This window comes from Somniosus microcephalus, chromosome 6 (genome assembly GCF_052327205.1).
Source record: "Somniosus microcephalus isolate GS21.2 chromosome 6, FLI_Smic_1.0, whole genome shotgun sequence".
Lineage (NCBI taxonomy): Eukaryota > Metazoa > Chordata > Chondrichthyes > Squaliformes > Somniosidae > Somniosus > Somniosus microcephalus.
This window is the reverse complement of record NC_140992.1, coordinates 22404710-22431698: the sequence shown is the minus strand read 5'-3', so window position 1 is coordinate 22431698 and position 26989 is coordinate 22404710. Positions and strand designations below refer to the sequence as shown.

Here is a 26989-nt window from a genome sequence, read left to right as displayed (position 1 = left end):
AAACTTAGGTCATTGGCCCTGAAATTCCTGGGTCTAGGAGGGCAGGAGGACTTAAGTCCAGCGGGAGGGCCAGAATTTAGCCCTGGGTCTACACCCATTCTGTAACCCTCTCCTCCTTTAAGACCCTCACTAAAACCCATTTCTTTAACCAAGCTTTTGCTTACCCTTCCTTATATCTCCTTCTTTGACTTGGTGCTCATTTTTGTTTGATTATGCTTCTGTGAAGCGCCTTGAGATGTTTTTTAGAGTCAAAGGCACTACATAAGTGCGAGGCGTTGTTTTTTTTAAAAGTTGGGTTAGTCCAACGCCAGCAGAGTGGAAGCTTCTCGTGCCCATCCCCCCCCTGACGGGTTGTCGTTCAAAGAGGCAGGACTGGCAGGATGACAACCCTACTCTGGAAATCCTGCCACTTCTACCTTTACTAAGGCCAAGGGAAAGTACACGTGCATGAAGCAGGCACATTTACTTAACCAGTTCTTCATGCCAGTTTCATGATGGCAACTGATTCCAAGGTGATCAATTGCCATTAGGAAAGCAGCAATTATCAACTTCGGATTTTTAAAAAATTCGTTCCTGGATGTGGGCATCGTTGGCAAGGCCAGCATTTATTGCCCATCCCTAATTGCCCTTGACAAGGTGGTGGTGAGCCACCTTCTTGAACCGCTGCGGTCCCTGTGGTGAAGGTGCTCCCACGGTGCTATTAGGGAGGGAGTTCCAGGATTTTGACCCAGCGACGATGAAGGAACGGCGATATATTCCCAAGTCAGGATGGTGTGTAACTTGGAGGGGAACCTGCAAGTGGTGGTGTTTCCATGCGCCTGCTGCCCTTGTCCTTCTAGGTGGTAGGAGTCACAGGTTTGGGAGGTGCTGTCTAAGAAGATGGAACAGTCCTGGCCTCCTGACGGAGTGGTGAGGTGCTGCTCTGATATTCCTGGCACCCTACAGGACAGATGCCCGAGGGGTGCCTTAAAAGACACAGGCAAAAAAAATTTTATGTTAATGACCCATTCCCAGAACTTGTTACAGCGTCACCATTGGGCCAGACTAACTGCACTTTTGGATACAGTGTGGGACTCCAGAAATTTTGACGCCACTATTTCCTGTGATATGAACTAAGGGGCAATCTAGCTTTGTGTAGGAAACTTTGGGCTGTTGTTCACTGTTAGCCTCCATGTTTCAAATCTATGATCTTGGAATAAGCATTGTTGAATTTGCCTAATCCCAGTGGATACACATTTACCGCAGAGAGTTGTATAGTATTGCAGTGTTTATTAAGCAAGAAGGAATGAGACATCAGTAAGATGGATTACGCTTGGGCTGTGGGCTGCCAGGCACTTGTACAGTGCTTGTGCTGTTCGTCTGTGGTGTTATTTTCTTTCCTTAATGACATATAAAATCAAATGAATGCTGAACTTGGCTGTACTGCAGATTAACAGTCCCCTGTCGGCAAAGGAAAAACATTCATTTATTTTCACATCAGCTTTGCATTTTGTTTGAATTATGGACATATTACACCCTTAAGTATAATATCAGTTTGGGTTTATGGGTCATTTGTGGGAAGGAATTTACACTCCGCGTATGCCACAGAGTTGCACCTATAAATTATAGTGACATTTTGACACTAGTTTAACGCAAAAATTCCCGAGATACTGAAAACTCCAGCCTGTCATTAATCGTAGACCTTCTGCCCACTTCATTAATCTTAAAGATAGACGTGCCTGACAAGTTCTTACTGGTAATTCAAAGTTGAGTTCTATGTAAGTGGCCCTATAATGTAATTTTGGAGAAGTGAGGAGAGGTACTGGTTTCTCAACGAGATAGCGGTGGGTTTGAATCCCAGAGCTGCTTGTCCTCCAATTAAAACATTATATTCAACAAATAAAAATGCCTTGGATATGATGGTTGACAATTTGCTGAAAGTATCTGATCAGCGTAAAACTTTTATCAACCAGGCATTTCAAGCACTGGGATATCGTTGAAGGGCATTTAATTAGTATAAGTGACAACAGGTTGTATTAAAAATGACATATTTAGAATATGATGTAAACATTTAGGCATCCTAACACTGAAGGATATTAATACATCAGAGAGTTTTTTTTAAAAAGTTTATATTCTGGCACAGACGCAATTTTACATTGGCCTAAAAATTCAGTGGACTGCGCCACCCGTTAGCAGCCAAAGAGGGCACTTAGTGGGTTTAACGCCACTGGCCATGCCTCCCGCTAAATTTAGCGGGACGCTAATGGCGGCGCTAGCCATTAGCGCTGCGCCGCTACCGATGACGTCATCGGTGTGCGCAGCACCCCGCTACCGCTCCAATCGCAAAATTTGGTAGCGCCCCCTGCTTTAACGCCGGTCGCAATCTGCGACCAGTTCAGGGGGGCCTACCTGCGGCGGTAGAGGCGCTGAGGTGCGGGGCGGCCATTTTTTTTGCTGGCAGCCTGCCAGCACCTCTCCGCGCCACCGTCCCCGGCCTCCTGAGCCCAGCCGCCCCCCCTCCACCCCCGCGTTGTGCCGGCTGTGTCCCAGGAGCCCGGCACTTCTCCTCGGTGCCGGGCTCTTTTGCCAGCACTCGCGATCGCCGATTGCGCTGCAGCAGGCCCCGCCCCTTTAAGAAGGAGAGGAAGGCCTGCAGTACCACAGCGTGTGGCGCTGTGGCACATTGCGCTGCAATTTTCAGTTGCAGCGCCCCAAGAGGGATGCGGGGCGCCTCGAGTAGCGCTGTGCTTCCGTCTGGGGCGCTGAAACTGAATTTCCAGCGGGCATTCGTGACTCCTTCCGGGGGCGGTACTTCCGGCGCCCTGGCGAGACTGGGGGTGCCAGTGAATTTCTAGGCTATTTCTAAATAAACTTAAAATCATAGAAATTAGAGAATGTTACATAGAAACATAGAAGATAGGAGCAGGAGTAGGCCATTCGGCCCCTCGAGCCTGCTCCGCCATTCAATGCGATCATGGCTGATCATCCAAATTCAGTACCCGGTCCCTGCCTTCTCCCCATATCCCTTGATCCCTTTAGCCTTAAGAAATATATCCAACTCCTTCTTGAATATATTTAATGTATTGGCCTCTACTGCCTTCTGTGGTAGAGAATTCCACAGGTTCACCACTCTCTGGGTAAAGAAATTCCTCCTCATTTCTGTCCTAAATGGCCTACCCCTTATCCTTAGACTGTTACAGCACAGATGGAGGCCATTTGGCCCATTGTTCCTGTGCCAGCTCTTGTAAAGAGCTATCCAAATAGTCCCACTCCCCTGCTCTTTCCTCATAGCACTGCAATTATCTTAAATCTGTGTCCTTTAGTTACCGACCTTCCTGCCAGTGGAAACAGTTTCTCCTTACTTACTCTATTAAAATCCCTCATAATTTTGAACACCTCTATTAAACCTCCCCTTAACCCTCTCTGCTCTAAGGAGAACAATCCCAGCTTCTCTAATTTCTCCACATAACTGAAGTCCCTCATCCCTGGTTTCATTCTGGTAAATCTCCTCTGCATCCTCTCCAAGATTCTGACATCCTTCCTAAAGTCATTGTACATCAACTGCAGCGCGCTCACTGACAGCTGATGAAAATTGATCAAAAACTAAATAACCACTTAGACCGGTGATTCATTCTGTCCTGAGAATTGACAACATTCAACACTCAACCACTCTCATTCCTAACATCGTTGAATATAGGAAACAAAGTAGGAATTTTTTTTAGAAGTAAAAGGATTTTCCACCAATCCACCAGTATGATCCTAACCGTTTGTTCACTAAATTCTAAAACTAGCGAGGTTTGTTTGCAAGCATAGCAAGAAATGTGAACACATTGGAAGTTTTACAGAGCAAAGGCCCCAGGTTCAAATCCCAGGGATACCTAACACTCTCATTAGTTGTGTTGTCACTAATCAATCAGGTCATTAGGGGGAATATCCTTGCAATAGCACTCCATTTTACCTCAGGAAGAGAAAACAATCCAAGATTTCCTAACTCATTTCAAGGACTTCTATCAGGCAATTGTGGAGACCTCTGTAGCTCTGGACTAATATGGCCGCCTCAGGGAAGCTTAGGTGAGAGTGCCAAATCTACACCAATAACCTCAACTGAATTATCTGGTCTGCTCCAGCTTCCTGAAGGAGGCTGTGTGGAGATGAGGTGATCATTTTAACCGAACTCACCCGGTGGGAAACTAACAGATCGAACGCTGGTTTTACACCCTGCCCGACTTTACTCTCCACTGAAGTCACTGGAGAGTAAGAACATAAGAATTAGGAGCGGGAGAAGGCCCTTCGGCTCCTTGAGCCTGCTCCGCCAGTCAATAAGATCATGGCTGATCTTCTACCTCAACTCCACTTTCCCGCCCGATTCCCATATCCCTCGATTCCCTTAAATGGGGCACCGTGTAAACCTGGAGGTGAACGAACTGGACTAAAGTACTCTCCGTGAGGACAGCTGTCCAATGTTGAGCTGTCTGGAGCATTTCATCTTCTGGGAGGAGATAGTCCTCTGTTAAGTGGCTGGGACCAATGCATTCCCCTGAAGCTGCCATGTAGGGAAATAGACAGTGTAATTTTATTGGCCAGTATGAATTTACTTACATGATACCCTTTCCACCTATAGATCCCAGACATGAACTGGATGCAGATGGCCAAAAACTCCAGCCTATTTCACAACTTACCATCTGACGTTGCACAGGACATGGGAGAAGCCATGCCGAACAATTCCATGGGTAATGCCTCAGTGGAGGCCAACCTGACCAAATGTATAAGTGGTGGGAGGCACGATTACATCTTCCTTATGATCCCTGTCATATACAGCATCATCTTTGTGGTGGGAGTTTTGGGAAACAGCATGGCCGTGATCATCATTTATTGCTACCTGAAGCTGACGACGGTTGCGAACATCTTCCTGCTGAACCTGGCGCTGGCCGACCTGATCTTTGTGATCACTTTGCCATTCTGGGCGGCCTACACAGCCATGGAGTACCACTGGCCCTTTGGTGTCTTCCTGTGCAAGATGAGCGCCACCGTCCTGCTGCTGAACATGAACGCCAGCGTCTTCCTGATCACCTATCTCAGTATCGACCGCTACCTCGCCATCGTGCACCCCATGAAATCGAGGGCCAGGCGCACCTTAGTCCACGCTCGGATGGTTTGCGTCTTTGTCTGGATACTGGCTGGCTTAGCGAGCCTACCTGCCACGTTTTTCCGTGATGTCTTTCACTACGACAGCTGGAATAAAACCATCTGTGCATTTCATTACCCAGACAAGCAGTGGATATTTGGCATGGCTTTGTTGAAGACCCTTCTAGGGTTTCTAATTCCGCTGCTGATTATTTTGATCTGTTACTCCCTAATCATCAAGAGCCTGGTGCAGGCCTACCAGATTGAAAGAAGCAAGCCAGCAAGTAATGAAGCATTTAAACTGATTGTGGCTGTCGTGGTGTCGTTCATTTTGTGCTGGCTTCCATTCCAAGTTTTCACTTTCTTGGACTTGCTTTCCCGGTTGGACATTATCAAAAATTGCCATATTCCTGAAATTGTTGACACTTCCATACCCTTCACGATCTGCGTGGCTTACTTCAACAGTTGCCTGAACCCTATTCTCTACGGGTTAGTTGGCCGCAACTTCAGAGAAAAGTTCTTCCTTCTTATGAGGTGCATGCCCCCCGAGTTAAGGTCCCACCCAAGTCTGTCGACCAAAATGAGTTCTTTATCTTACCGTACCATAGACTCCCTCAATGCAATGTCCAAGCAGTCAATCCCCTCAAGCAAGATATAAGCTGCCCTTCCTATCAGGGCATCATCACCAGACCATCAGGATTTCCAAAAAAGTGCTACAATAATATCACGGATATATGCAATCGATGGCGAGTTCGAACGGAGTGCAGGGCAACCTTTTTCAGTGATGCAAGAAAGCCAAAAGTTCTGCCGCCAGATTAAAATTGAAATCTGCCCCGTAATTCTGTGATTCACTCCCCATTTGCAACTATCCCTCAACCAACATAACAAAAACAAGATTATCTGGTCATTATCACATTGCTGTTTGTGGGAGCTTGCTGTGCGCAAATTGGCTGCCGCGTTGCTCACAGTACAACAGTGACTCCACTTCAAAAATACTTCATTGACTGTAAAGCGCTTTGGGATGTCCGGTGGTCGTGAAAGGCGCTATACAAATGCAAGTCTTTCTTTCCTCTCCTCAAAGTGCTACTACCTGCTGGGGTCCCTGGGTCCCAGCGGAGCAGTGTACTGGTCCCGGTCCTTTGATCAACAGGCCAGTCTTCATGCGTGAGTCAAAATGCCGAGGCATCACAGCAGAACCCAACGCGTTTCTCGTCCGATGTCCGCACAAATGAACTTTCCAGCAGGGAATTATGAAATGGCAATCAGGATTGGGAACATGGGCTATCTTTTTTTATTGCCTGCCTGGAAGAAGTGTGCTGGGGCCAGTTTTGGACACGTCTACTCTCCGGCTAACTCAGCAACTCCCTGCCTCTGTTTCGCCCGGTGCACTTGCTAACTTGAGCCCTCGGGACGCTATTTCAATTCATAACTTTAACCTCAACATCTATTTTTTATAAATAATAACGTACTCTACACTTCTCCACAGACAGTAGCCTGTGTAACTCGATGGTCAAAAAAAAAATGGGCAGCGCTTGACAACGTTCGACCGAGATGCGTTCTGTTTGAGTCAGGACTGGACCGTGGGCCGGTATTTTACATAAAACTGCAGGTAAAAGTCGGCAACCTTCTACCGCAATCCGTTTCGTTGTGAATTCAGCAATTCAACCGAAGAGAAGCAGTAAACAAAATATGTTGTCCGCAAAACGCGGCCGGCCCCGAAAATTCCTGGGCCTGGCTGGGCACAAGAGAGACTCAGGCCAAAAGTAAAATACCGCAGACGCTGGAAATCTGAAATTAAAACACAAAATGCTGGGAAATACTCAGCAGGTCAGGCAGCATCTGTGGAGAGAGAGACGGAGTGTACGTTTCAGGTCGATGACCCTTCGTCAGAACTCAAGTCCACTGGTCAACTGGCCCTTTTTTGAAGTTGGCAAATTGTGACAGAAAGTCGTTCCTTGCATCACCTCTTTCACATCAACTCAAAGAGGGGGGACTAGCAAGAATACCTCTCCCCCGCCCCCCGCCCCGACAAAAAAACACCAGTTTCACCTTTACTCGGACCCAAGGGAAAAGTGAAGCAGGAGGACTTACTTTTATCGCTATGGTGGTAGGGGCTCCATATTGGTTTCCCAGTGCCAATCGATTGGAAAGTGGCAACCAAGAACCAGCAACAATTCTTTTTTTTTTAAATACTTTCTTCAGCCGGAACAGATCTGGCCCCCCATGCAGAGTGGATAGGTGCTGGCCCTCTGTGGGATAGACATTATTTTAATCACCAACTGCAGGGAGTTGAGACAGAGTCACTGTAAGCTGGACTGACCTGACCTGATGGTGGAGCAGGGTTCCAGGAATGCTGGTCCCCCTGAATTTCCAAAGTGTGTTGCTATCTCCATATAAAATTTGACAAGAGAAAGTATTTAGAGTTTTCCACCTTTGGCCAACATCCAAAACAGGCAGGGGACAGGATACAGGCAAGGCATGGAGATAAGGCAGGGCCTGAGAACCTGGCTTGAGTTCTGATGCTTTCTTTGTTGCTGATGAAATTCATTAAAACCACTAACAACAACTTGTAATTATATAGCGCCTTTAACATAGTAAAAACATCCCCAGGTGCTTCACAAGAGCATTTATCAGAAACAATTTGACCACATAAGGTGATATTAGGACAAGTGAGCAAAAGCTTGGTCAAAGAGGTAGGTTTTAAGGAGCGTCTTAAAGGAGGAGAGAGAGGTAAAGAGGCAGAGAGGTTTAGGCAGGGAATTCCAAAGTTTAGGGCCTAGGCAGCTGAAGGCACGGTCGTCAATGGAGGAGTGATTAAAATCAGAAATGCACAAGAGGCCGGAATTGAAGGAACGCGCCGCAGAGATCTCGGAGAGACATTGGGCGGCCAGTCAGCAGAGGGTGCCCTCTCCTGGCGGGAATCCCACTTCATTTTTGAGAGGAGTGACCTCATTAGCATTCAGCCAATGGACTGCAGGCAGAAAGCGAGCTCCCCCCGCCACCCGCCGCCACCACCCCCCAACCCGGGGCACCCCACCAGCTCGGGGGGCCGGCGCAACTTCAAGCAGCCCGTTCCGGCCCGGCCTCCAGGCTAGGAAAAAGATAGGTCCGAGGGAGGGGGGATCCGACCTCGGGGGTGGGGAATGGGGGTGGTTGGTGGGCAGAGGATCTGGTGCAGCAGAGGCCCAGGCTGGTCTCGTGCATCCCAGAGGAGCACTGTGGGCCCACAATAATAAAGTAAAACTTACTTGTTGTCTCCTCTCTGGCTGGATCACCAACACTGCCGGCAATTGCAAATGGAGGCCTACAACAACAACAACAACTTGTATTTATATAGCGCCTTTAACATAGTAAAACGTCCCAAGGCACTTCACAGGAGTGTTATAAGACAAAAAATTTGACACCGATCCACATAAGGATAAATTAGGGCAGATGACCAAAAGCTTGGTCAAAGGTAGGTTTTAAGGAGCGTCTTAAAGGAGGGAAGAGAGGTAGTGAGGCGGAGAGGTTTAGGCAGGGAATTCCAGAGCTTAGGGCCTAGGCAACAGAAGGCACGGCCACCAATGGTTGAGCAATTATAATCAGGGATGCTCAAGAGGGCAGAATTAGAGGAGTGCAGATATCTCGGGGGGTTGTGGGGCTGGAGGAGATTACAGAGGTAGGGAGGAATTTGAAAACAAGGATGAGAATTTTGAAATCGAGGTGCTGCTTAACCGGGAGCCAATGTAGGTCAGCGAGCACAGGGGAGTTGGGCGAACGGGACTTGGTGCGAGTTAGGACACGGGCAGCCGAGTTTTGGATGACCTCAAGTTTACCTAGGATGGAATGTGGGAGGCCAGCCAGGAGTGCGTTATGTTACGTAAGTTATGAGCCCCCAATGTGTATATTAAATGGGCCTGCCCCCTGACTCAGGCGGGCTAGCCTGCCTCCCGGCGGTAGGCCCAGGGGAAGATTGCGCAGCCACAGCCACAGCGGGAACAAGGCGGTAAGTCAATCGCCACCGTTTTTTTACGGCTGTGTTTCGGCTGGGCAGGAGGCCTTGAAATCTCCCCCAGTCTTTGGTGCCCAGTTTCAACTTCAGACATCTCCTGAAGCGCAATCAAAAACCAGCCTGCCAAGTGCAAATCCAGCAATTGAGCATTGCCCCCCCGCCACCCCCGCTGTTGTGTTCAATTTATTTTAGATTATTAACCTAATAGATACTACAAGCATACAATATGCAAAACAGGTACATACGTTTGGCAAATTAACCCTGAGTTGCTGAACCATGCGTTTAGGTGACATGCTCAGCCGAGCAAATTCAAGCCATAGTGTTTTCACTCATACGATGTGAAATTCTGTGACGCACGTTTAAAGTATTAACATTTTTCTCAGTGTTACTTCTAGCAACAGAGAGCAGGTGAAATGCGGTTAAAGTGCAAATGAGCCAAGCCTTGGATCTTTCCCTTCCCCTAAAGACCGCAAACAATAAGCTAATTCATTAGCCTGTCTCGTCGCTCGATTTACCCGCTCAAACCCATTGTGTGTGGAGGCCGCTTGTAAAGGTCAATTCTCCAGCCCACATACGCTCTGAGCAAGGCGCCCGGCTGAGACCCCGGGATCACTGCGCTCACCCTGAAAGATAGGGAGACAGCTAGATTTGCATGTCATTGTGTCAATAACTATGTGACTGCTCTTGCGTCCGGGAAATCACCTCATGGAACTTTATTCAGTACAGCGCAGTGTGTCATCTTTTAACCTTTCAACTGTAGAATATTTCGACTTGTGTAAAATCTTGGTGTGTATGATCATTTATTGTATCGGTTCTGTTTGCTATTGCATTTTGTAAGCACACAGCTTTTAAATAAAGTGTTACCTCTGTTATCACTAGTTATCTTGAATAAAAATATTTCAATGTTCTATCATTACGTATAACTGTGAACTGCCTCCATTACTTGAGTCATGTGTTATATATAAAGAGAGATATTGCATTTCTATAGCGCCTTTCACACCCACAGGCCATCCCAAAGCTCTTCACAGCCAAGGAAGTACTTTTTGAAGTGGAGTCACTGCTGTAACGTAGGAAACACGGCAGCCAATTTGCACACAGCAAGGTGCCATGAACAGCAATGGAATAAATGTCCATCTGTTTCTGCCAAGGCCAGGGGTGAGGCCAGGACTGGGAATCCCAATGCTGGAGGCTTCCCATAACCTCGGCCTAGTAGATGCCCAGTGGATCATCGTGAGTTGGTACACCTGGTGGGGATCAGCTGTACTGGGCAGCCGAACAGCACCTGTGGGCACCATTTCGGGTTTAGGCCTGAATCCAGACCAGGATCGCACCCCCCCGCGCTAAACGTTCAGCTGTCCAGCAAGCGACAGCGCAACGCTGGATGGCAGGAGGCCGCCGGCCGGGAAGAAAGGAACGGTCCCCGGCAGTCATGAGGAGGAGGTTTCTGGAGGAACTCACGATCAGGAAGGGAAGGAGCCCGGGACTGGGAAGGCCAAAACTTTCCCTGTGAGGGCCACGTTAAAAATTGTTTGAAAAACTTACCTCTTTGGACCTCTTCTGGCCCCGACTCTTCCACCCCCTAGCGTCACCTGACGGGAATGCCACAATGGTTAACTATAGCAGAAGAGGCTTTTGTCCACGTACAAACTTAGGGTGGCGAGTGACTCACCACCACCCAAAGCCTTTCTACCATCTACAAGGCACAAGTCAGGAGTGTGATGGAATACTCTCCACTTGCCTGGATGAGTGCAGCTCCAACAACACCCAAGAAGCTCAACACCATCCAGGACAAAGCAGCCCGCTTCATTGATTGGCACCCCCATCCACCACCTTAAACATTCACTCTCTCCACCACCACCAGCGCACCAAGGCTGCAGTGTGTACCATCTACAAGATGCACTGCGGCAACTTGCCAAGGCTTCTTCGGCAGCAACTCCCATTACAACAGTGACTACACTCCAAAAGTACTTCATTGGCTGTAAAGCGCTTTGAGATGTCCGGTGGTCGTGAAAGGCGCTATAAAAATGTAAGTCTTTCTTTCTTTTCTTTCATACCCACGACCTCTAGCACCTAGAAGGACAAGGGCAGCAGGCGCATGGGAACATCAGCACCTCCAAGTTCCCCTCCAAGTCACACACCATCCTGACTTGGAAATATATCGCCAATCCTTCATCGTCGCTGGGTCAAAATCGTGGAACTCCCTCCCTAACATCACTGTGGGAGTACCTTCACCACACAGACTGCAGCGAGAGGGTCGGTTACCAGAGGACACAGATTAAAATAATTGGCAAAAGAACCAGAGGGGAGATGAGGAGAAATATTTTCACTAAGTGAGTTTTTGTGATCTGGAACGCGCTGCCTGAAAGGGCGGTGGAAGCAGATTCAATAGTAACTTTCAAAAGGGAATTGGATAAATGTTTGAAAAGGAAAGAAAATTGCAGGGCTGTGGGGAAAGAGCAGGATGAGTGGGACTAATTGGAGAGCTCTTTCAAAGAGCCAAATGGCCTCCTTCTGTGCTGTAAGACTCTATGAAACGTTCTCAACATGTTGTCTGAAAGCAGGCTTACAAGAGTTTAAGTTGGATTCAGGGACACTTTCTAACGCTGGTAAATCTTGCTAACATTCTGATACATTTGGATCCCAGCTTCTCTACCTAAAATTCTTGACTGAACTTGTGCGTGGAGCTGTCTTGTAACAAGAGCCTTCTCGAGGGCAATTAGGGATGGGCAATAAATGCTGGCCTTGCCAGCGACGCCCACATCCCATAAACTAATTTTTAAAAAGCGACACTGTGCCTGATTTCCACCTTGCGTGTGTAGAATGGCCGCCCAGTCACTGGCTGATGAAATTGTAGTTCTAGAGGTGCCAATTGCTGTCCCATTATAAAGATTAGAGGTGTTAATTCTCACAACGAAGGCAACCGCAAGGTCATTGAAGTCATAAATCCCACTATAGCAGCAAATGACAGCACGCCTGGTCAGGCCACTGCTGACAGCGATAGTGCCACTCCAGCGTATAAAAGGCAGTAGCAGGGCAATTGGCATGGTCAGAAAGATGAAGCTGCTTTGCCTCCTCGGGCTGGTTGCTGCCGTCCTGGCTGATCCCGCCACGCAGCAGTTCAATGGGTAAGAGCTCTCCCCTGAGTGTGCCGTATCATGATAAAAGCTTGCAAGTGTAATGGGTTTGACTCACTGGTTCCTGCTTGTTGTTTGTGCTCTGCTTTTTTTTCTCGCAAAGGGAGAAAGTATTCCGCCTGAAGCCGACGAGTGAACGGGCAGTGTGGTTTGTGAGGGGTCTGGCCCACGTTGCAAAGGTACGACATCAGCCCTCAAGCTTTGAACATCTCCAAAGGTCCTTCTCCAGTAAAATGACTTAAACATCTCTCTCTCTCTCTCCCTCTCCCCCCTTTTATCCAGGTTGACTTCTGGCGACCCGATTCCGTTGACCAAGTGGCTGTAAACACCGATGTGGATTTCCGGGTGGGTGCTAAGGACGTAGCAAAGATTCAGGATCTGCTGGAGGAGAGCGGACTAGAATATGAGTACGTATTATCGAGCCACCAGTGTTTTAGTGTTCAGGTGCTGCTGCTGAAGCCAGCCATGAGTGTAACACTTTGGGTTTTTTCTCTCTCTTTTCCCCCCCCCCCACCACCCACCCCCGCCTCCAGAGTTTTAATTGAAGACCTTCAGGCGATGATTGAACAACAGCTTGACAATAAGGAGCGTTCCGCTACTCAGCACAGTTACATAAAGTACAATGACATGGATACGGTACATCTTCATCTTATCTATTCTAGAGACACCGTCCCCCTGCTCTACGACCATGTTCCTGTTTGGCTAGGTTGAGTGTAACCATTGCTGCGATAGACACTTTAGAGATATCTTTGGCAGTAGCATGTTAGGATAGGGAGAAGCGGGGGGGGGGGGGGCGGTTGTTATACCAGCTTTTATGAAAGCAAGGATAGTTGGATCCTGTATTAGGGAAAGACCAACCTAATTTAATTGGAGGTTACAGTGCCGCGGAGGAAACTGTATGTGATGTACATTGAGACATATTGGAGGGTCATGATATGGTGCTCTATAAATGTAAAGCCCCAATGTTAACCACCCGTGCTCAACGTGAATGGGACGTGTGGAGGGGGGATTAAAATAGGGACAGGGTCCTTACCGCCTCCTTTGCGCTGCACTCCCGCCCACCACCAATTTAACTCCCGGGTTTTGGGAGGTGTGTGAGACACTCTCCGCAGGCTGCTGAGGGCCTCATAAATTAGGCAAATGTCGAGGTCCTACAACATAATTAGGACCCCGATGCGATTTTTAATGCCTAGTTGCATGACTCTCGCTGGGTGCGCTAACGAGAGGCGCAAACCAACCCAATTTGTCCCCCCAAAGAGTTTGTCCGAAATTTCTCTCTCTGCTGTTTCAGCAGAGGCGTTGACCCTTGTACAGTAAATGAGTTGATGCCCAGAGAATTTCAGATGCACTCAGCATTCATACCTATTATTCAGCAGTGTAATATCAAGCCCTCAGTGTTCCAAGTAGTATAGATCACTGTGAGATTGGGAAACAATAAATAGCAACAGAAAATGCTGGAGATACTCAGCAGGTCAGGCAGCATCTGTGAAGCAAGAAACAGAGTTAACTGACGAAAGGTCATCGACCTGAAACGTTAACTCTGTTTCTCTCTTCACAGATGCTGCCTGACCTGCTGAGTATCTCCAGCATTTTCTGTTTTTATTTCAGATTTCCAGCATCTGCAGTCTTTTCTTTTTGTAACAATAAATATCACCTCAGTTTAAATTTCGTCTGAAAGATGCCACATCTGCTATTGCTGCATTGGAGGGTCAACCTAGATTTTGTACTCAAGTCCCATGGAGTGGGACTTGAACCCCCAACCTTTTGACTCAGAAGCGAGAGTGCTACCCACTTTTTTTTTTTATGGTACTTTATTGAACATTAAGAACATTTACAACATCGTGATCATTACATTGTATGATACAAATCAATTCCACTGCCCTGCACAGCCATTCCGCCACCACATTTTAACATCAAAACCTGAAGTTTAATTTATCACCTGTAACATATATTAATCGATTGTACTTTAAAAATTGGTTGTAAATTACTGTCCTTAAATTCCTTTCTGAATAAAACATCCACAGAGCCTTATAATGGTCTTTTAGCTTATATTTAAAATACTCTTTTAGATTGATTCTCCTCCCCTTAAAAAACAGAGCATTCCTTCTTTGCACAATCACGAATCTAGCCAAACTGAACATTAAATTAATTGCTGCTCCGCTAGACTCTGGCAGACTCTCCTGCAATCCCCATCTCAAAATTGAGTCCCACGGGATTCCCATTCTCGCTGTTCGGTCCCCACCCAGCAAAAAAGCTTCACACAACTGCCGAACATAGTATTTAAAGTCATTTAACTGCGGACATAACACCAGTAAATGGGACAGAGTCTCAACCCGTGTCCCACACACTGGGCAAGTTGCCCCCTCCACTCGTCCAATCTTGCACAAGACCGTCATGGTAAAAATCCGGTTATGAGCCAATTTGAAATCCAGTTCAATCCATTCTGGGCATTTAAAATTCGCCCACACTCCCTTCCAAATCCTGTTGAAGTCCAGCTGTGGGTATATACTCTGCCAAAACTCCTGACCAGCAGGTGTCTTGAATCTCCATTCTCTGAATACCTCATAGAAATCTCGAGTATTACAGATGTCAAATTGGACTAACTCTCCCCCTTTCTCCAGTACAAAGCTTGGAAAAGCAGGACGCATTTTACTTCCTTTGGAGATTTCCGCATTTATTTCTTCCATCCAATCCTGTGGCATTGCCCTCACAATCTTCTCATACATGATTCCTATTGCTTTTCCTTCTACCTCCTGATCCTCCTCCCACACCATGTCCCTCACTATCGCTTCCGGCAACCAACCTGGAATCACCTCGTATAATACATCTTTCACCGATATAATCCCAGCTTTTATAAAAGCTTGATTAAATAAAACCTCTCCTTCGATGTTGACCCACCTATTCAAAAATAAGGGCTGTTCTAAAAATTCCTCAGCCCACTTGGGCGTAAACTGCACACTTTTTAAAAATTGAGCCCAAGTCTCTACAACCCCCTTATAAAACCTAGGGAGAAGCTTAATCGATTTCAGAAACATATTATTGTATTCCATATACAATATCCCCTGCCCTCCTATCCCACTTCGTTTTAAAAAATGCTCAAAACAACTCTTCCAAAAACTTGTATTTGACTTCTGAAGAAATCTCTTCACCCATTTGATTCTAAAGGATTTTTCCTTCAAATCAATATCTGGGAAATTGAGTCCTCCCTGATTTCTCCATCCAATGGTGGTATTGTAAGCCACCAAGGCTGGTTTCCCTTCCCATAAAAACCTCACACAAGCCTCTCGGATGGACTTTTCTGCCCACTCAGGAATATCCTCCACTGTCAATAAGTGCCATAGCTTAGATAACAGGAGAGCAGACACCACTGTCGCTCTTCCTTGCACTTTCAACCACCTTCTTTCCCATCTTCCCAAAATCTTTTTAATTTTCATAACCTTCGGTTCCCAATTTAATCGATCCACTTCTTCCCTGTCTTTCTTGCACCCCATATGCACCCCCAGAACTTCCAAAACCTCCACCACCTTAAAGGGACATTCCCCCAACCATTCCCCCGTACCCCTCCCTGCAACCAGGCATTGGGACTTACTATAATTCACTCTGGCACCTGAAGCTCTACAATATTCCTCCACTACCTCCATAGCTTTCCTCACTGACTCCCCATTTCTCAATGTTAAGGTTGTGTAATCTGCATATTGGTGTATCACCGACACCAGCCCGGAACTGGGTACCACAATCCCAACTACACCTTGTTTCTTTCGCATCATGTAACCTAATGGTTCTGCTACCAATGTGTACAGCAGTGGGGACAGGGGACAACCCTGTCTCACTGATCTCTGTATCGGAAAATACTTAGATAAAAAACCATTACATTTAACACAGCTAAATATGTTTGAATAAAAAATCCTTATCCACTGAATGAAATTTTCCTTGAAACCAAATGCTTCTAAAACCTTCAATAAAAACTCATGAGAGACCCTATCAAAGGCTTTCTCTTGATCTATCTTTAATACATAAGCCTCCCTCCCACTCTCTTCCATGAGCTCTATCGCATCTCAGATTGAGACCACAGAGTCTGCGATGTCCCGGCCTATGACTCCATAGGACTGAGAGGGCCAAACTATCTCCGGTAACACCTCCTTCAAACGATTTGCCATAACCCTCGCCAAGATCTTATAATCCACATTTAATAGTGTGATGGGCCTCCAATTCTTCAGATCCCGTCTATCCCCTTTATTTTTTATAAGCTAAGCTTATGATACCTCTCCTCATAGATGGGGCCAGGCTTCCCTCAATTTTAATTTCCTTAAAAACTCCTAAGAGCAATGGACTTAAAATCTCGAAAAATTCCTTATAAAATTCTGCACTTAGTCCATCGGACCCTGGGCTTTCCCCCCCCCTTCATTCCACTTATTGCTATTTTTATTTCCGCTAATCCTACTTCTTTATCACACATGCTTCTCTCATCCTCCTTTAAACCCTTTTCAATAAAAGCAGTAACCTTCTCCATCTCCAAATTGGAAATGTCTTCTTTTGTATATAGCTCTTGATAAAAGCTGCTAGCCGCCTCCAAAATCTCCTCACTTTCATGAATGATCTTCTCCCCAACCTTGAACTCCTCAATTAACGATAATCTCTGTCGCAGCTTCTCTTGCTCTAGAAAATATCTAGTGCATCTTTCGCCCTCCAATGCATCTCTAGCCTTTGCACGGAGAATGGCCCCCTTGCATTTTTCAGCTTGCAATAATTCCCACTCTTCCTTTAGCACCCGGAACTTAGTCTCAACTCCCTTATCCCCTCCGTCAACTGCTTTACAGACATCCGTAAACCTTTTGTTTATATTCTCTTCTCGATGCCGGTTAGCTGCCGCCCTCTTTTTCCCATAACGTACCGAAAAAACTTTTACCTCATATTTGAAATTGTCCCACCAAACTCTTCTTTCTTTCAAGAACGAAAGTTCCTTCCGAGCATTCTTTATTATTTTTATAATCCCTTCTTTATAAGCACTTTCCTTCAGGTATTGATTGTTTAAAATCCACACCCCTGAACCAATCTTAACTCTGCTGTTCCTAATTCTAAGAACCAAAGCCGAGTGATCACTAAAAAATATTTTTTTATAATAAATCTCCATCACCTCCGAACTTAACCCTTCCCGCATTAACACAAAATCTATTCGGCTCTGTTTTAAAACATCACCCACCCAACCTGCTCTGGAGAACTCCCTTTTTATGGGGTTCCGGTCCCTCCATAAGTCTCTCAAATTTAAATTTGCCATCATTTTTATAATCATCCCTCTGGAGTTATCATCCTTAAAGATCATCTGGGCAGAAATGTCCATCCGAGATAAAAATACATTAAAATCCCCCACTATACAAGGATTTTCCACCTCTGCCACTTCAGTGAATAACCCCCGAAAAAATTCACGACGCTTGCAATGGTCGCTCGGTGCATAGATATTAAAGAGATCACAATTAAATCCCTCCAATTTTACCCTTAGCCGTAAAAATCTCCCCTCAGTGTCCTTGTCCACCAAGGCAACGTTCTCTTCTATGGACGGACTCACCAAAACAGCCACCCCTCTACGGTTATTGTTTGCACAACTTGCAAACACCTCTCCCTTCCAAACCTTCTGAACTCTTTCTAGAATATCCTCATCCCAAAAGGTTTCTTGCAGACACAACAAGTCCGTGCCTTTAAAACCCTGCGACAACTGCTGCAATTTCTTCTCACCCCTCAGTCCATTCACATTGATCGAGACCAATGTAATCATGGCTCCAAAGAAGGGAAGTATGCCCAATAATCTCCCCATCATTTAATCTCAGGCTCTTCCCTCCTCTCATGCTCGTTCTCAACTTTTCGGGTAGCTGTTGCTTTTTCCTGCAGCCTCTGGCTCTTTTTCCCCTCCTGTTTGACCCCTCCCTGCTGTTTCAGCCTCTTCCTTGCCTTAAGTTTGGACCCAGGAGCTGCCCTTTCTCCCTCCTTCTGCCCCTCACTAACCTTTCCCTTTCCACATGATGCTACCCCATCCCCAACTTCCATGTCTCTGTCCCCCTCTAATTCCTCACACTCAAGCTCTTCTGCAACCCCCTGTGCCTGCTCCCCGTCAGATACATAATCCTGCTCCCCGTCAGATACTTCATCTCCCATAGTCTTCCTGCTATCGCAGTTTCTCCCACTGTGCTGCCCCCTTCAACCACGTCTCTACCTCTGACTCTTGCACCTTGTTCCCTCACTCCATGGGACAATGGCGCACCTAAATTGTTCCCTTATGACGTCTCTATCTCGCCGATCCCATTCTGCTGTCCCTTTAAGGCTCCTGCCTCTTGCACCCTCTCCCCGCCCTGCCCCCTCCCGCTCACCAAAATATCCGACTCCCCACTCACTTCCACCACACACCCCGCTCCTGCCTCCTCTCCCCCCACAGACACCAGGCTCCCCAGGGGAAGCTGAACTGCACTAAGGCTCGAGTCTGCACTCGACCCTTGCTGCCCGCTGCTGTCTTTGTTCCCCTCCATAGCACTCGCCGTGTTTTCCGCCATCTCCATCTCCATCTCGATCTCCGCTCCGCCAACCTCTGCCTCTTCCTGTGCACCTTTTTCCTTCATTTTACCGGCTGTGTCCTCCGACTGCACCGCACCTCCGGCCGTTCCACACTCCTCTCCTGCTCCTTCTCCCATCTCCTCATCACTCATTTCGCTCCCTTCTGCCACACACTCACAGTGGGTGGGGCCTTTACGACACACCCCACAGCTCTCCGCCTTGCAGCTCCGTGCGATATGTCCCGACTCACCACAATTGTAACAATACAAATCAGGACAGTTTCTTACGAGATGGTCATGTCCCAGACAATAGTAACACACCTTTACTTGGTTGTCGTGCAGCACACGAAAGTACTGTACTCCTTCCAGTGTCTCGAACTTCATACTGTAAGGCAAAGACCTCACCCCCTCTGGGAACCGCACCTTTACATACCGGGTTCCGTCTGCTACCCGTGTTCCCGGATAGTACTTCCTCTTTACTTCGGAACAAATTTTAATGTCCCACGACTCCAACTTTTTGCTCAGCACTTCGTCCTCGATGTACACAGGCAAGTTCAAAAATGAAACCACCACCTCCTCTGAATATAGCAGGGTCACCTCCAAAAATTTCTCCCCAACTTTCAGGCTGAGCAGCAGTTTTTCCACCTCCTCACGGCCACTGACCGTCACCTCAAATCTCACATTTGGTTTTGGTCGGCAGGCAAAACAGCTTCCCTCACCACAGTCCTCATGAACTGCCTGGATTATATCCCAGGCTCGAATCTTCTTATCTTCACATTGCACCACCACTGTATTTTCTTTACCAAACCTCCTGAGGTCCCGGCCCAAATCTTTGGGCCTTTTTTTTCCCCTTCCTGCCACAGTTTCTTCCCTAATAAAATTCCTCTCGGGTATATTGTCCTCTGAGGGGCCCGGCACTCCGGACCCCTCAGCAGCCATCTGGCTGTTTTTAGTGGGCCAAAAAGGCCCTAAAACCTGAAAACAACACCCCAATACCCTCCACCAACCTTTTACAAAACTTCTTCCAACACCCAGCTGCAATTAGGCAACCAGTCACACCTGATCACTCCTAGCCACTCCCACCTAGAGAGTGCTGCCCAGTGAGCCACAGCTAACACCACAGGTACAGTTCTGAAGGGCATTTGGGGTGTTGGGGGATGGGTGTTGTGGATTCTCGCTTACCAAATCATCACTTGTTGTCTTCACATTTTAAGAAGTTATTTGTTTACCTGAAACAGATCAATGCCTGGATTGCCAGCACCGTTGCCAGAAACTCAAACCTAATGTCTTCTACGGAAATTGGAACCAGCTATGAAGGACGGCCCATCTATGCCATCAAGGTAGCTGGAATTATTTCAATGGGTATTGACATAAATCAGACATTCATGAAAGAAAGACTTATGAAATAATACTGAGCGGCCTGCGGGTGGCGCTGTCTAGGGAGAGTATAAATACTCAGGCACGGGCCCAGCTTGCGCAGGACATTCTTAACAGGAACTAGTGAAGGACACAACTAGACCTCCATGTTGTAAAACAGTTGATTAAAGCTTTGTTTAACGCTTAGACCAAGTGCCTAGTAGTTTTCTTACGTCAGGTATTTTCACAGATGAAAATTTATGTAACAGGTTAACGGAACTTAATCTGGTCTCATTGGTGGAAAAAGACAGACATAATCTAAGCTGTTAAAAAAATCATGAAGAAAATCAATGGACTCATTCTGTACTTGACCAGGAAAAGAGAACTAAGGTATCTGATCTAACTAAAGGATGCCTTGAACTAAATGCAATTTGAGGATTTACAGTGGCTAATTTACAGAATAGGTTCCAGAGTGAATGTAACTTTGACTGAAGCATTTTAGAAAAAGAAATGGAATCGCTCCTTACACAACAGGAGGAAGAAGGGCTTCGGGCTATGTGCTTGAAGCTAAGGAAGAGGAAGGTTAAAGTGATCTGAGGTCTGCTGCGTGGATTGAAATGGCAGAGCGAGCTGGGTTGGGTGAATGGCCATTTTTCACACCCAGCTCTTAGTTTCCTACATTCCTGTGGTGTGAAAACAAATGATTTTTAATTATTTATTTCACTCCTTTGTTAAAGATCGGAACGAAAACAGGTCGCTCTAAACCTGCGATCTTCATGGACTGTGGAATACATGCTCGCGAGTGGATTTCTCCAGCATTTTGCCAGTGGTTCGTGCAAGAGGTTAGTACAAAATTTTTAGGTGTTTAAATTTTAATATGGATTATTTTAAAAGGATTATGAATTACACCTCATATATAACTTGACATTTCCAAGTGTGTCAGTTTGTGTCAAGTTATATTAATGTGGCTTTGCCATGTGGTAGCATCGCTAAATAAACACTCTATCAGGTCTGCAGCCAGATGAGCATAAGGTGATCAGTGACACCTTCATTGGATGTGATGCACTTTGGCATATTTATCAGAGGGGTTATTTCAATGGAATGTTCTTTTTTTCCATCCGACTGCAGTCACATCTACTGCTGCAAACCTCAGAAGGTTAAACGATAAATAGCTAAAGCCCACTGCCAAAAAATACATCATCGTGAACTTCAACGGCTGCAGTATTGGGATCTTTCCATGAAGTCTTTGAAAAGGCTGAAGAATCCTGGAAACCCCTTTAATTCTGAATTTTAAAATCTTCCATTCGAATGATATTCCAGATTACAATAGTTGTTCTGCATGGATCCGAAGACAGGCTTGTCAATCCTACCATGCATGGATCTGAAGACAGGCTTGTCAATCCTACCATGCATGGATCTGAAGACAGGCTTGTCAATCCTACGGTGCATGGATCTGAAGACAGGCTTGTCAATCCTACCATGCATGGATCTGAAGACAGGCTGTCAATCCTACTGTGCATGGATCTGAAGACAGGCTTGTCAATCCTACTGTGCATGGATCTGAAGACAGGCTTGTCAATCCTACCATGCATGGATCTGAAGACAGGCTTGTCAATCCTACTGTGCATGGATCTGAAGACAGGCTTGTCAATCCTACCATGCATGGATCTGAAGACAGGCTTGTCAATCCTACCATGCATGGATCTGAAGACAGGCTTGTCAATCCTACTGTGCATGGATCTGAAGACAGGCTTGTCAATCCTACGGTGCATGGATCTGAAGACAGGCTTGTCAATCCTACCATGCATGGATCTGAAGACAGGCTGTCAATCCTACCATGCATGGATCTGAAGACAGGCTGTCAATCCTACCATGCATGGATCTGAAGACAGGCTTGTCAACCCTACTGTGCATGGATCTGAAGACAGGCTGTCAATCCTACTGTGCATGGATCTGAAGACAGGCTTGTCAATCCTACCATGCATGGATCTGAAGACAGGCTTGTCAATCCTACTGTGCATGGATCTGAAGACAGGCTGTCAATCCTACTGTGCATGGATCTGAAGACAGGCTTGTCAATCCTACTGTGCATGGATCTGAAGACAGGCTGTCAATCCTACTGTGCATGGATCTGAAGACAGGCTTGTCAATCCTACCATGCATGGGTCTGAAGACAGGCTTGTCAATCCTACTGTGCATGAATCTGAAGACATGCTTGTCAATCCCACCATGCATGGATCTGAAGACAGGCTTGTCAATCCTACTGTGCATGAATCTGAAGACATGCTTGTCCACCCTACTGTGCATGGGTCTGAAGACAGGCTTATAACAACAACAACACCTTGTATTTATAAAGTGCCTTTAATGTAGTAAAACATCCCAAGGTGCTTCACAAGAGTATTATAAGACAAAAAATTTGACACCATGGCACATAAGGAGAAATTAGGGCAGGTGACCAAAAGCTTGGTCAAAGAGGTAGGTTTTAAGGAGCATCTTAAAGGAGGAAGGAGAGGTAGAGAGGCGGAGAGGTTCAGGGAGGGAATTCCAGAGCTCAGGGCCTCGGCAACAGAAGGCACAGCCACCAATGGTTGAGCGATTATAATCAGGGATGTACAAGAGGGCAGAATTAGAGGAGCGCAGATATCTCGGAGGGTTGTGGGGCTGGAGGAGGTTACAGAGATAGGGCGGGGCGAGGCCATGGAGGGATTTGAAAACAAGGATGAGAATTTTGAAATCGAGGCGTTGCTTAACCGGGAGCCAATGTAGGTCAGCGAGCACAGGGGTGATGGGTGAATGGGACTTGGTGCGAGTTAGGACACGGGCAGCCGAGTTTTGGACGACCTCATGTTTACGTAGGGCAGAATGTGGGAGGCCAGCCAGGAGTGTGTTGGAATAGTCAAGTCTAGAGGTAACAAAGGCATGGAGAGGGTTTCAACAGCAGATGAGCTGAGGCAAGGGCAGAGATGGGCGATGTTACGGAGGTGGAAATGGGCGGTCTTAGTTATGCCGCGGATGTGTGGTCGGAAGCTCATTTCAGGGTTAAATATGACACCAAGGTTGCGAACAGTATGGTTCAGCCTCAGACAGATGTTAGGGAGAGGGATGGAGTCAGTGGCGAGGGAATGGAGTTTGTGACGGGGACCGAAAACGATGGCTTCGGTCTTCCCAATATTTAATTGGAGAAAATTTCTGCTCATCCAGAACTGGAGGTCGGACAAGCAGTCTGACAATTTAGAGACCGTGGAGGGATCGAGAGAAGTGGTGGTGACGTAGAGCTGGGTGTCATCAGCGTACATGTGGAAACTGATGCTGTGTTTTTGGATGATGTCGCCAAGGGGCAACATGTAGATGAGATATAGGAGGGGCCGAGGATCGATCCTTGGGGGACACCAGAGGTAACGATGCAGGCGCGGCAAGAGAAGCCGTTGCAGGTGATTCTCTGGCAGCGATTAGCTAGATAAGAATGGAACCAGGCGAGTGCAGTCCCACCCAGCTGGACGACGGTGGAGAGGCGTTGGAGAAGGATGGAGTGGTCAACCGTGTCAAAGGCTGCAGACAAGTCAAGAAGGACGAAGAGGGATAGTTTACCTTTCACAGTCACAAAGGATGTCACTTGTGACTTAGATGAGAGCCGTTTCGGTACTGTGGCAAGGGCGAAAACCTGATTGGAGGGATTCAAACATGGAGTTCTGGGAAAGAAGGGCACGGATTTGGGAGGCGACAACATGTTCAAGGACTTTGGAGAGGAAATGGAGGTTGGAGATGGGGCATTACTTTGCAAGGACGCAGGGGTCAAGGGTTGGTTTTTTGAGGAGAGGGTGATGGCAGCAGATTTGAGGGAGAGGGGGACAGTACCCGAGGAGAGAGAACTGTTAACAATATCAGCTAACATGGGAGCCAGAAAAGGAAGTTGGGTGGTCAGCAGTTTGGTGGGAATAGGACCGAGGGAGCAGGAAGTGGGTCTCATGGACAAGATGAACGCGGGGAGGTCATGAGGGGAGATCAGAGAGAAACTGGAGAAAGATGTGAGTTCAGGGCTAGGGCAGGGGGAAACCTTAGAGGAAGTTTGGCCTGGTGGGCTAGGGGAAGGAAAGGAAGTGGCAGAGGCAGCTGAACCCACGGTCTCAATCTTAGAGATAAAGAAGTCCATGAGCTCCTCACACTTGTTGTCGGAGGTGAGGATGGAGGAGACAGGGGAGAGGGGTTTAAGAAGATGGTTAGTGTGGAGAATAGAAGCCGGGGTTTATCTTTGCATTCCAGAATGATTCTGGAATAGTGAGCAATTTTGGCAGACGAGAGCAGGACCCGATAACGCTTTATGTGGTCCAGCCAGATCTGGCGGTGAATGACTAAACTAGTTGTCCGCCATATCAGTCCAAGTCTGCGTCCTTTGGACTTAAGGAAGTGAAGATGAGGGCCGTACCAGGGGGAATGGCCAGGGTGAGAGAGAGTAATTGTTTCAATCGTGACTGGGGCATCAAAGGTGGTGGTGAGGGTGTGGTTGAGCAGGTCAGTAACTGCCATGCATGGGTCTGAAGACACAACGTGGGACAGCATTTTAAAACTTCCATTATTATTAATTAGAGCGATTAACATTTTACTTTTCATTATTCAAAAGTATGCATCATTTTAAAATGCACAATTGCTCGTTCTTTCACAGAATACGTTATTTGTTTGCTTAAAAAGGGAAATTAGCTGCTGGAATGAAATCCTGATTTATTGGGAGAGAGGTCAGAAGGTGTTTCTGTGTAAAAATAACTAAGTTCTGAAATCCTACGTTCTTGAGTTAAAGCTCTATTTCGTGTAAGAGCTGCTTTTGATGTGTAGCTAACATGTCCCTCTTCCCTCTAGGTTGTTAATACCTATGGATCGGATCGCACCATTACCAAAATTCTGGATACCATGGACTTCCTTGTTGTCCCAGTCATTAATGTTGATGGTTACTCCTACACCTGGTCTAATGTAGGTACCTGTACTAGTATGTTCACAGTATTCAAAAAAGAGTGAGAGGTTTATGCATCTGGCCCCATCTACACAACTTACTATGGAGTGGCATGTTGTTGCACTAGCAGATCGGTCAGTGTATTGGTGTATCAATGCTTAGCAGCTCCAAGATGTAGTCACAAATGAGTTTCCTGTATCTGTGGAGCTGTTGTGGGAAGCTTCTAAAGGTCACTTTTATAACAATTGAATAACTCAAATTCCATTTTTAATTCATGGGATTCTGGACTTTTTAATCGGTGTTTTGAGCATTCATTTGTAATTAGGCATATTGCCTTGTGGTGACCGAATAATTCCATTACTATTCCATGGGATTACAGGATTTTCCAGGATTAATACCAGTCTTTTGGGGATTTATTCTACGATTCTGTCCATTTTCCCTTGAGAAGTCAATCACTGATTTTGTTTTTGATTTGTTTCCTGGGAGGGTACAAGTCAAGGGAAGGAGAAGAGAGAGAGAGGAGGCAAAGAATTTTGCAGTCAAATATATTTTAGCAGGTTTGGTTTAAAATCTCAGGGTACATCCTAACCTGTGCCTCCAGGAGTGCTCATTTCCCCAGAAGCGAAGGTCAGGAAAAAGAGGCAGAGACCAGTTGCTCCAGGTGTCGACCCCTTATTTATTGCCCTGGGATTTCTGTAGCTTCACAGGTTTTCGAACAGTTGGGACTTCCTGGCCCCAATCTTGGAGGTCAATCTCATTGAAACTTGTAAATTCTAACAGGACTAGACAGACTAGATGCAGGGAGGATGTTCCTGATGGCGGGGGAGTCCAGAACCAGGGGTCACAGTCTAAGGATAAGGGGTAAGCCATTTAGGACAGAGATGAGGAGGAATTTCTTCACCCAGAGAGTGGTGAACCTGTGGAATTCTCTACCACAGAAGGCAGTTGAGGCCAATTCATTAAATATATTCAAGAAGGAGTTAGATATATTTCTTAAGGCTAAAGGGATCAAGGGATATGGGGAGAAAGCAGGGACCGGGTACTGAATTTGGATGATCAGCCATGATTTCATTAAATGGCGGAACAGGCTCAAGGGGCCGAATGGCCTACTCCTGCTCCTATCTTCTATGTTTCTATGTCATACACATGCACACGCACACACACACAATCGTGTGCGCACACACAAGCACTGCCTCATATGAGTCCTCATCGTTCTCTGTGCACGCTCACAGTAAATATATGATGACTGTGCTTGAGAAAGATTCAATTGCTCTCTCTCCACACGTTCAACGGAACCTCCACTATCTGTCACAACTATCGTCGGTCAATGTCAGCTGACCAAAATCATAAACCACCCAAGAAAGATTAAATTCGGTTTCTGTTATTTGTAAAGTATTTGTCTCCATTCTCACACCAAGGGTAAGACCATAGTTTGGGGACTCCACCGATTCCCATTATCATAGTGTCATGAATCTTACAGCAGAGATGGAGGCCATTCGGGCATCGGTGCTTATGCCAGCTCTTTGAAAGAGCTCTCCAATTAGGCCCACTCCTCCGCTCTTTCCCCATAGCCCTGCACATTTTTCCTTTTCAAGTATATATCCAATTGTCCACTCGTGGAGTCCCCCATATTATGGTGGACAGTGGAAGATCCACTGTATGTGTACATAACATGCCCTCATTTGTTATTCATTTATCTGAAGGACCGGATGTGGAGAAAGACCCGCTCCAGGATCCCTGGTAGCAATTGCCGAGGAGTTGACCCCAATAGGAACTGGGATGCCAGCTGGTGCAGTAAGTACTTTGCCAGCAGTTTTCTCATAGTTTCTGCAGGTTGAGGGGGGCGGAGAGGGGGGTGAGAGGAGTTATTCTCGACCATGCGCGTACATGGAACAGGTATATGATGAAAAGTCATCGACCTGAA

General features: G+C 46.6%; 2 protein-coding genes across 2 annotated transcripts in view; both read left to right on the top strand.

The window, feature by feature from the left end:
• The window catches only part of agtr1a (angiotensin II receptor, type 1a), an 80663-nt gene extending 70699 nt beyond the window's left edge, over positions 1–9964 (top strand). The window contains exon 4 of the mRNA XM_085989848.1: positions 4601–9964. Coding sequence (XP_085845974.1) covers positions 4610–5761 — 1152 coding nt within the window. The 5' untranslated portion in view covers positions 4601–4609 and the 3' untranslated portion in view covers positions 5762–9964. The remainder of the gene's footprint in view (positions 1–4600) is intronic.
• An 88-nt stretch (positions 9965–10052) lies between these two features.
• Positions 10053–26989, top strand: part of LOC147115538 (carboxypeptidase B-like) — a 29947-nt gene continuing 13010 nt past the window's right edge. The window contains exons 1-8 of the mRNA XM_085989849.1: positions 10053–12219; positions 12332–12407; positions 12511–12635; positions 12762–12864; positions 20006–20107; positions 20861–20965; positions 24975–25085; positions 26769–26859. Of these exons, the coding sequence (XP_085845975.1) occupies positions 12056–12219; positions 12332–12407; positions 12511–12635; positions 12762–12864; positions 20006–20107; positions 20861–20965; positions 24975–25085; positions 26769–26859 (877 nt within the window). The 5' untranslated portion in view covers positions 10053–12055. The remainder of the gene's footprint in view (positions 12220–12331; positions 12408–12510; positions 12636–12761; positions 12865–20005; positions 20108–20860; positions 20966–24974; positions 25086–26768; positions 26860–26989) is intronic.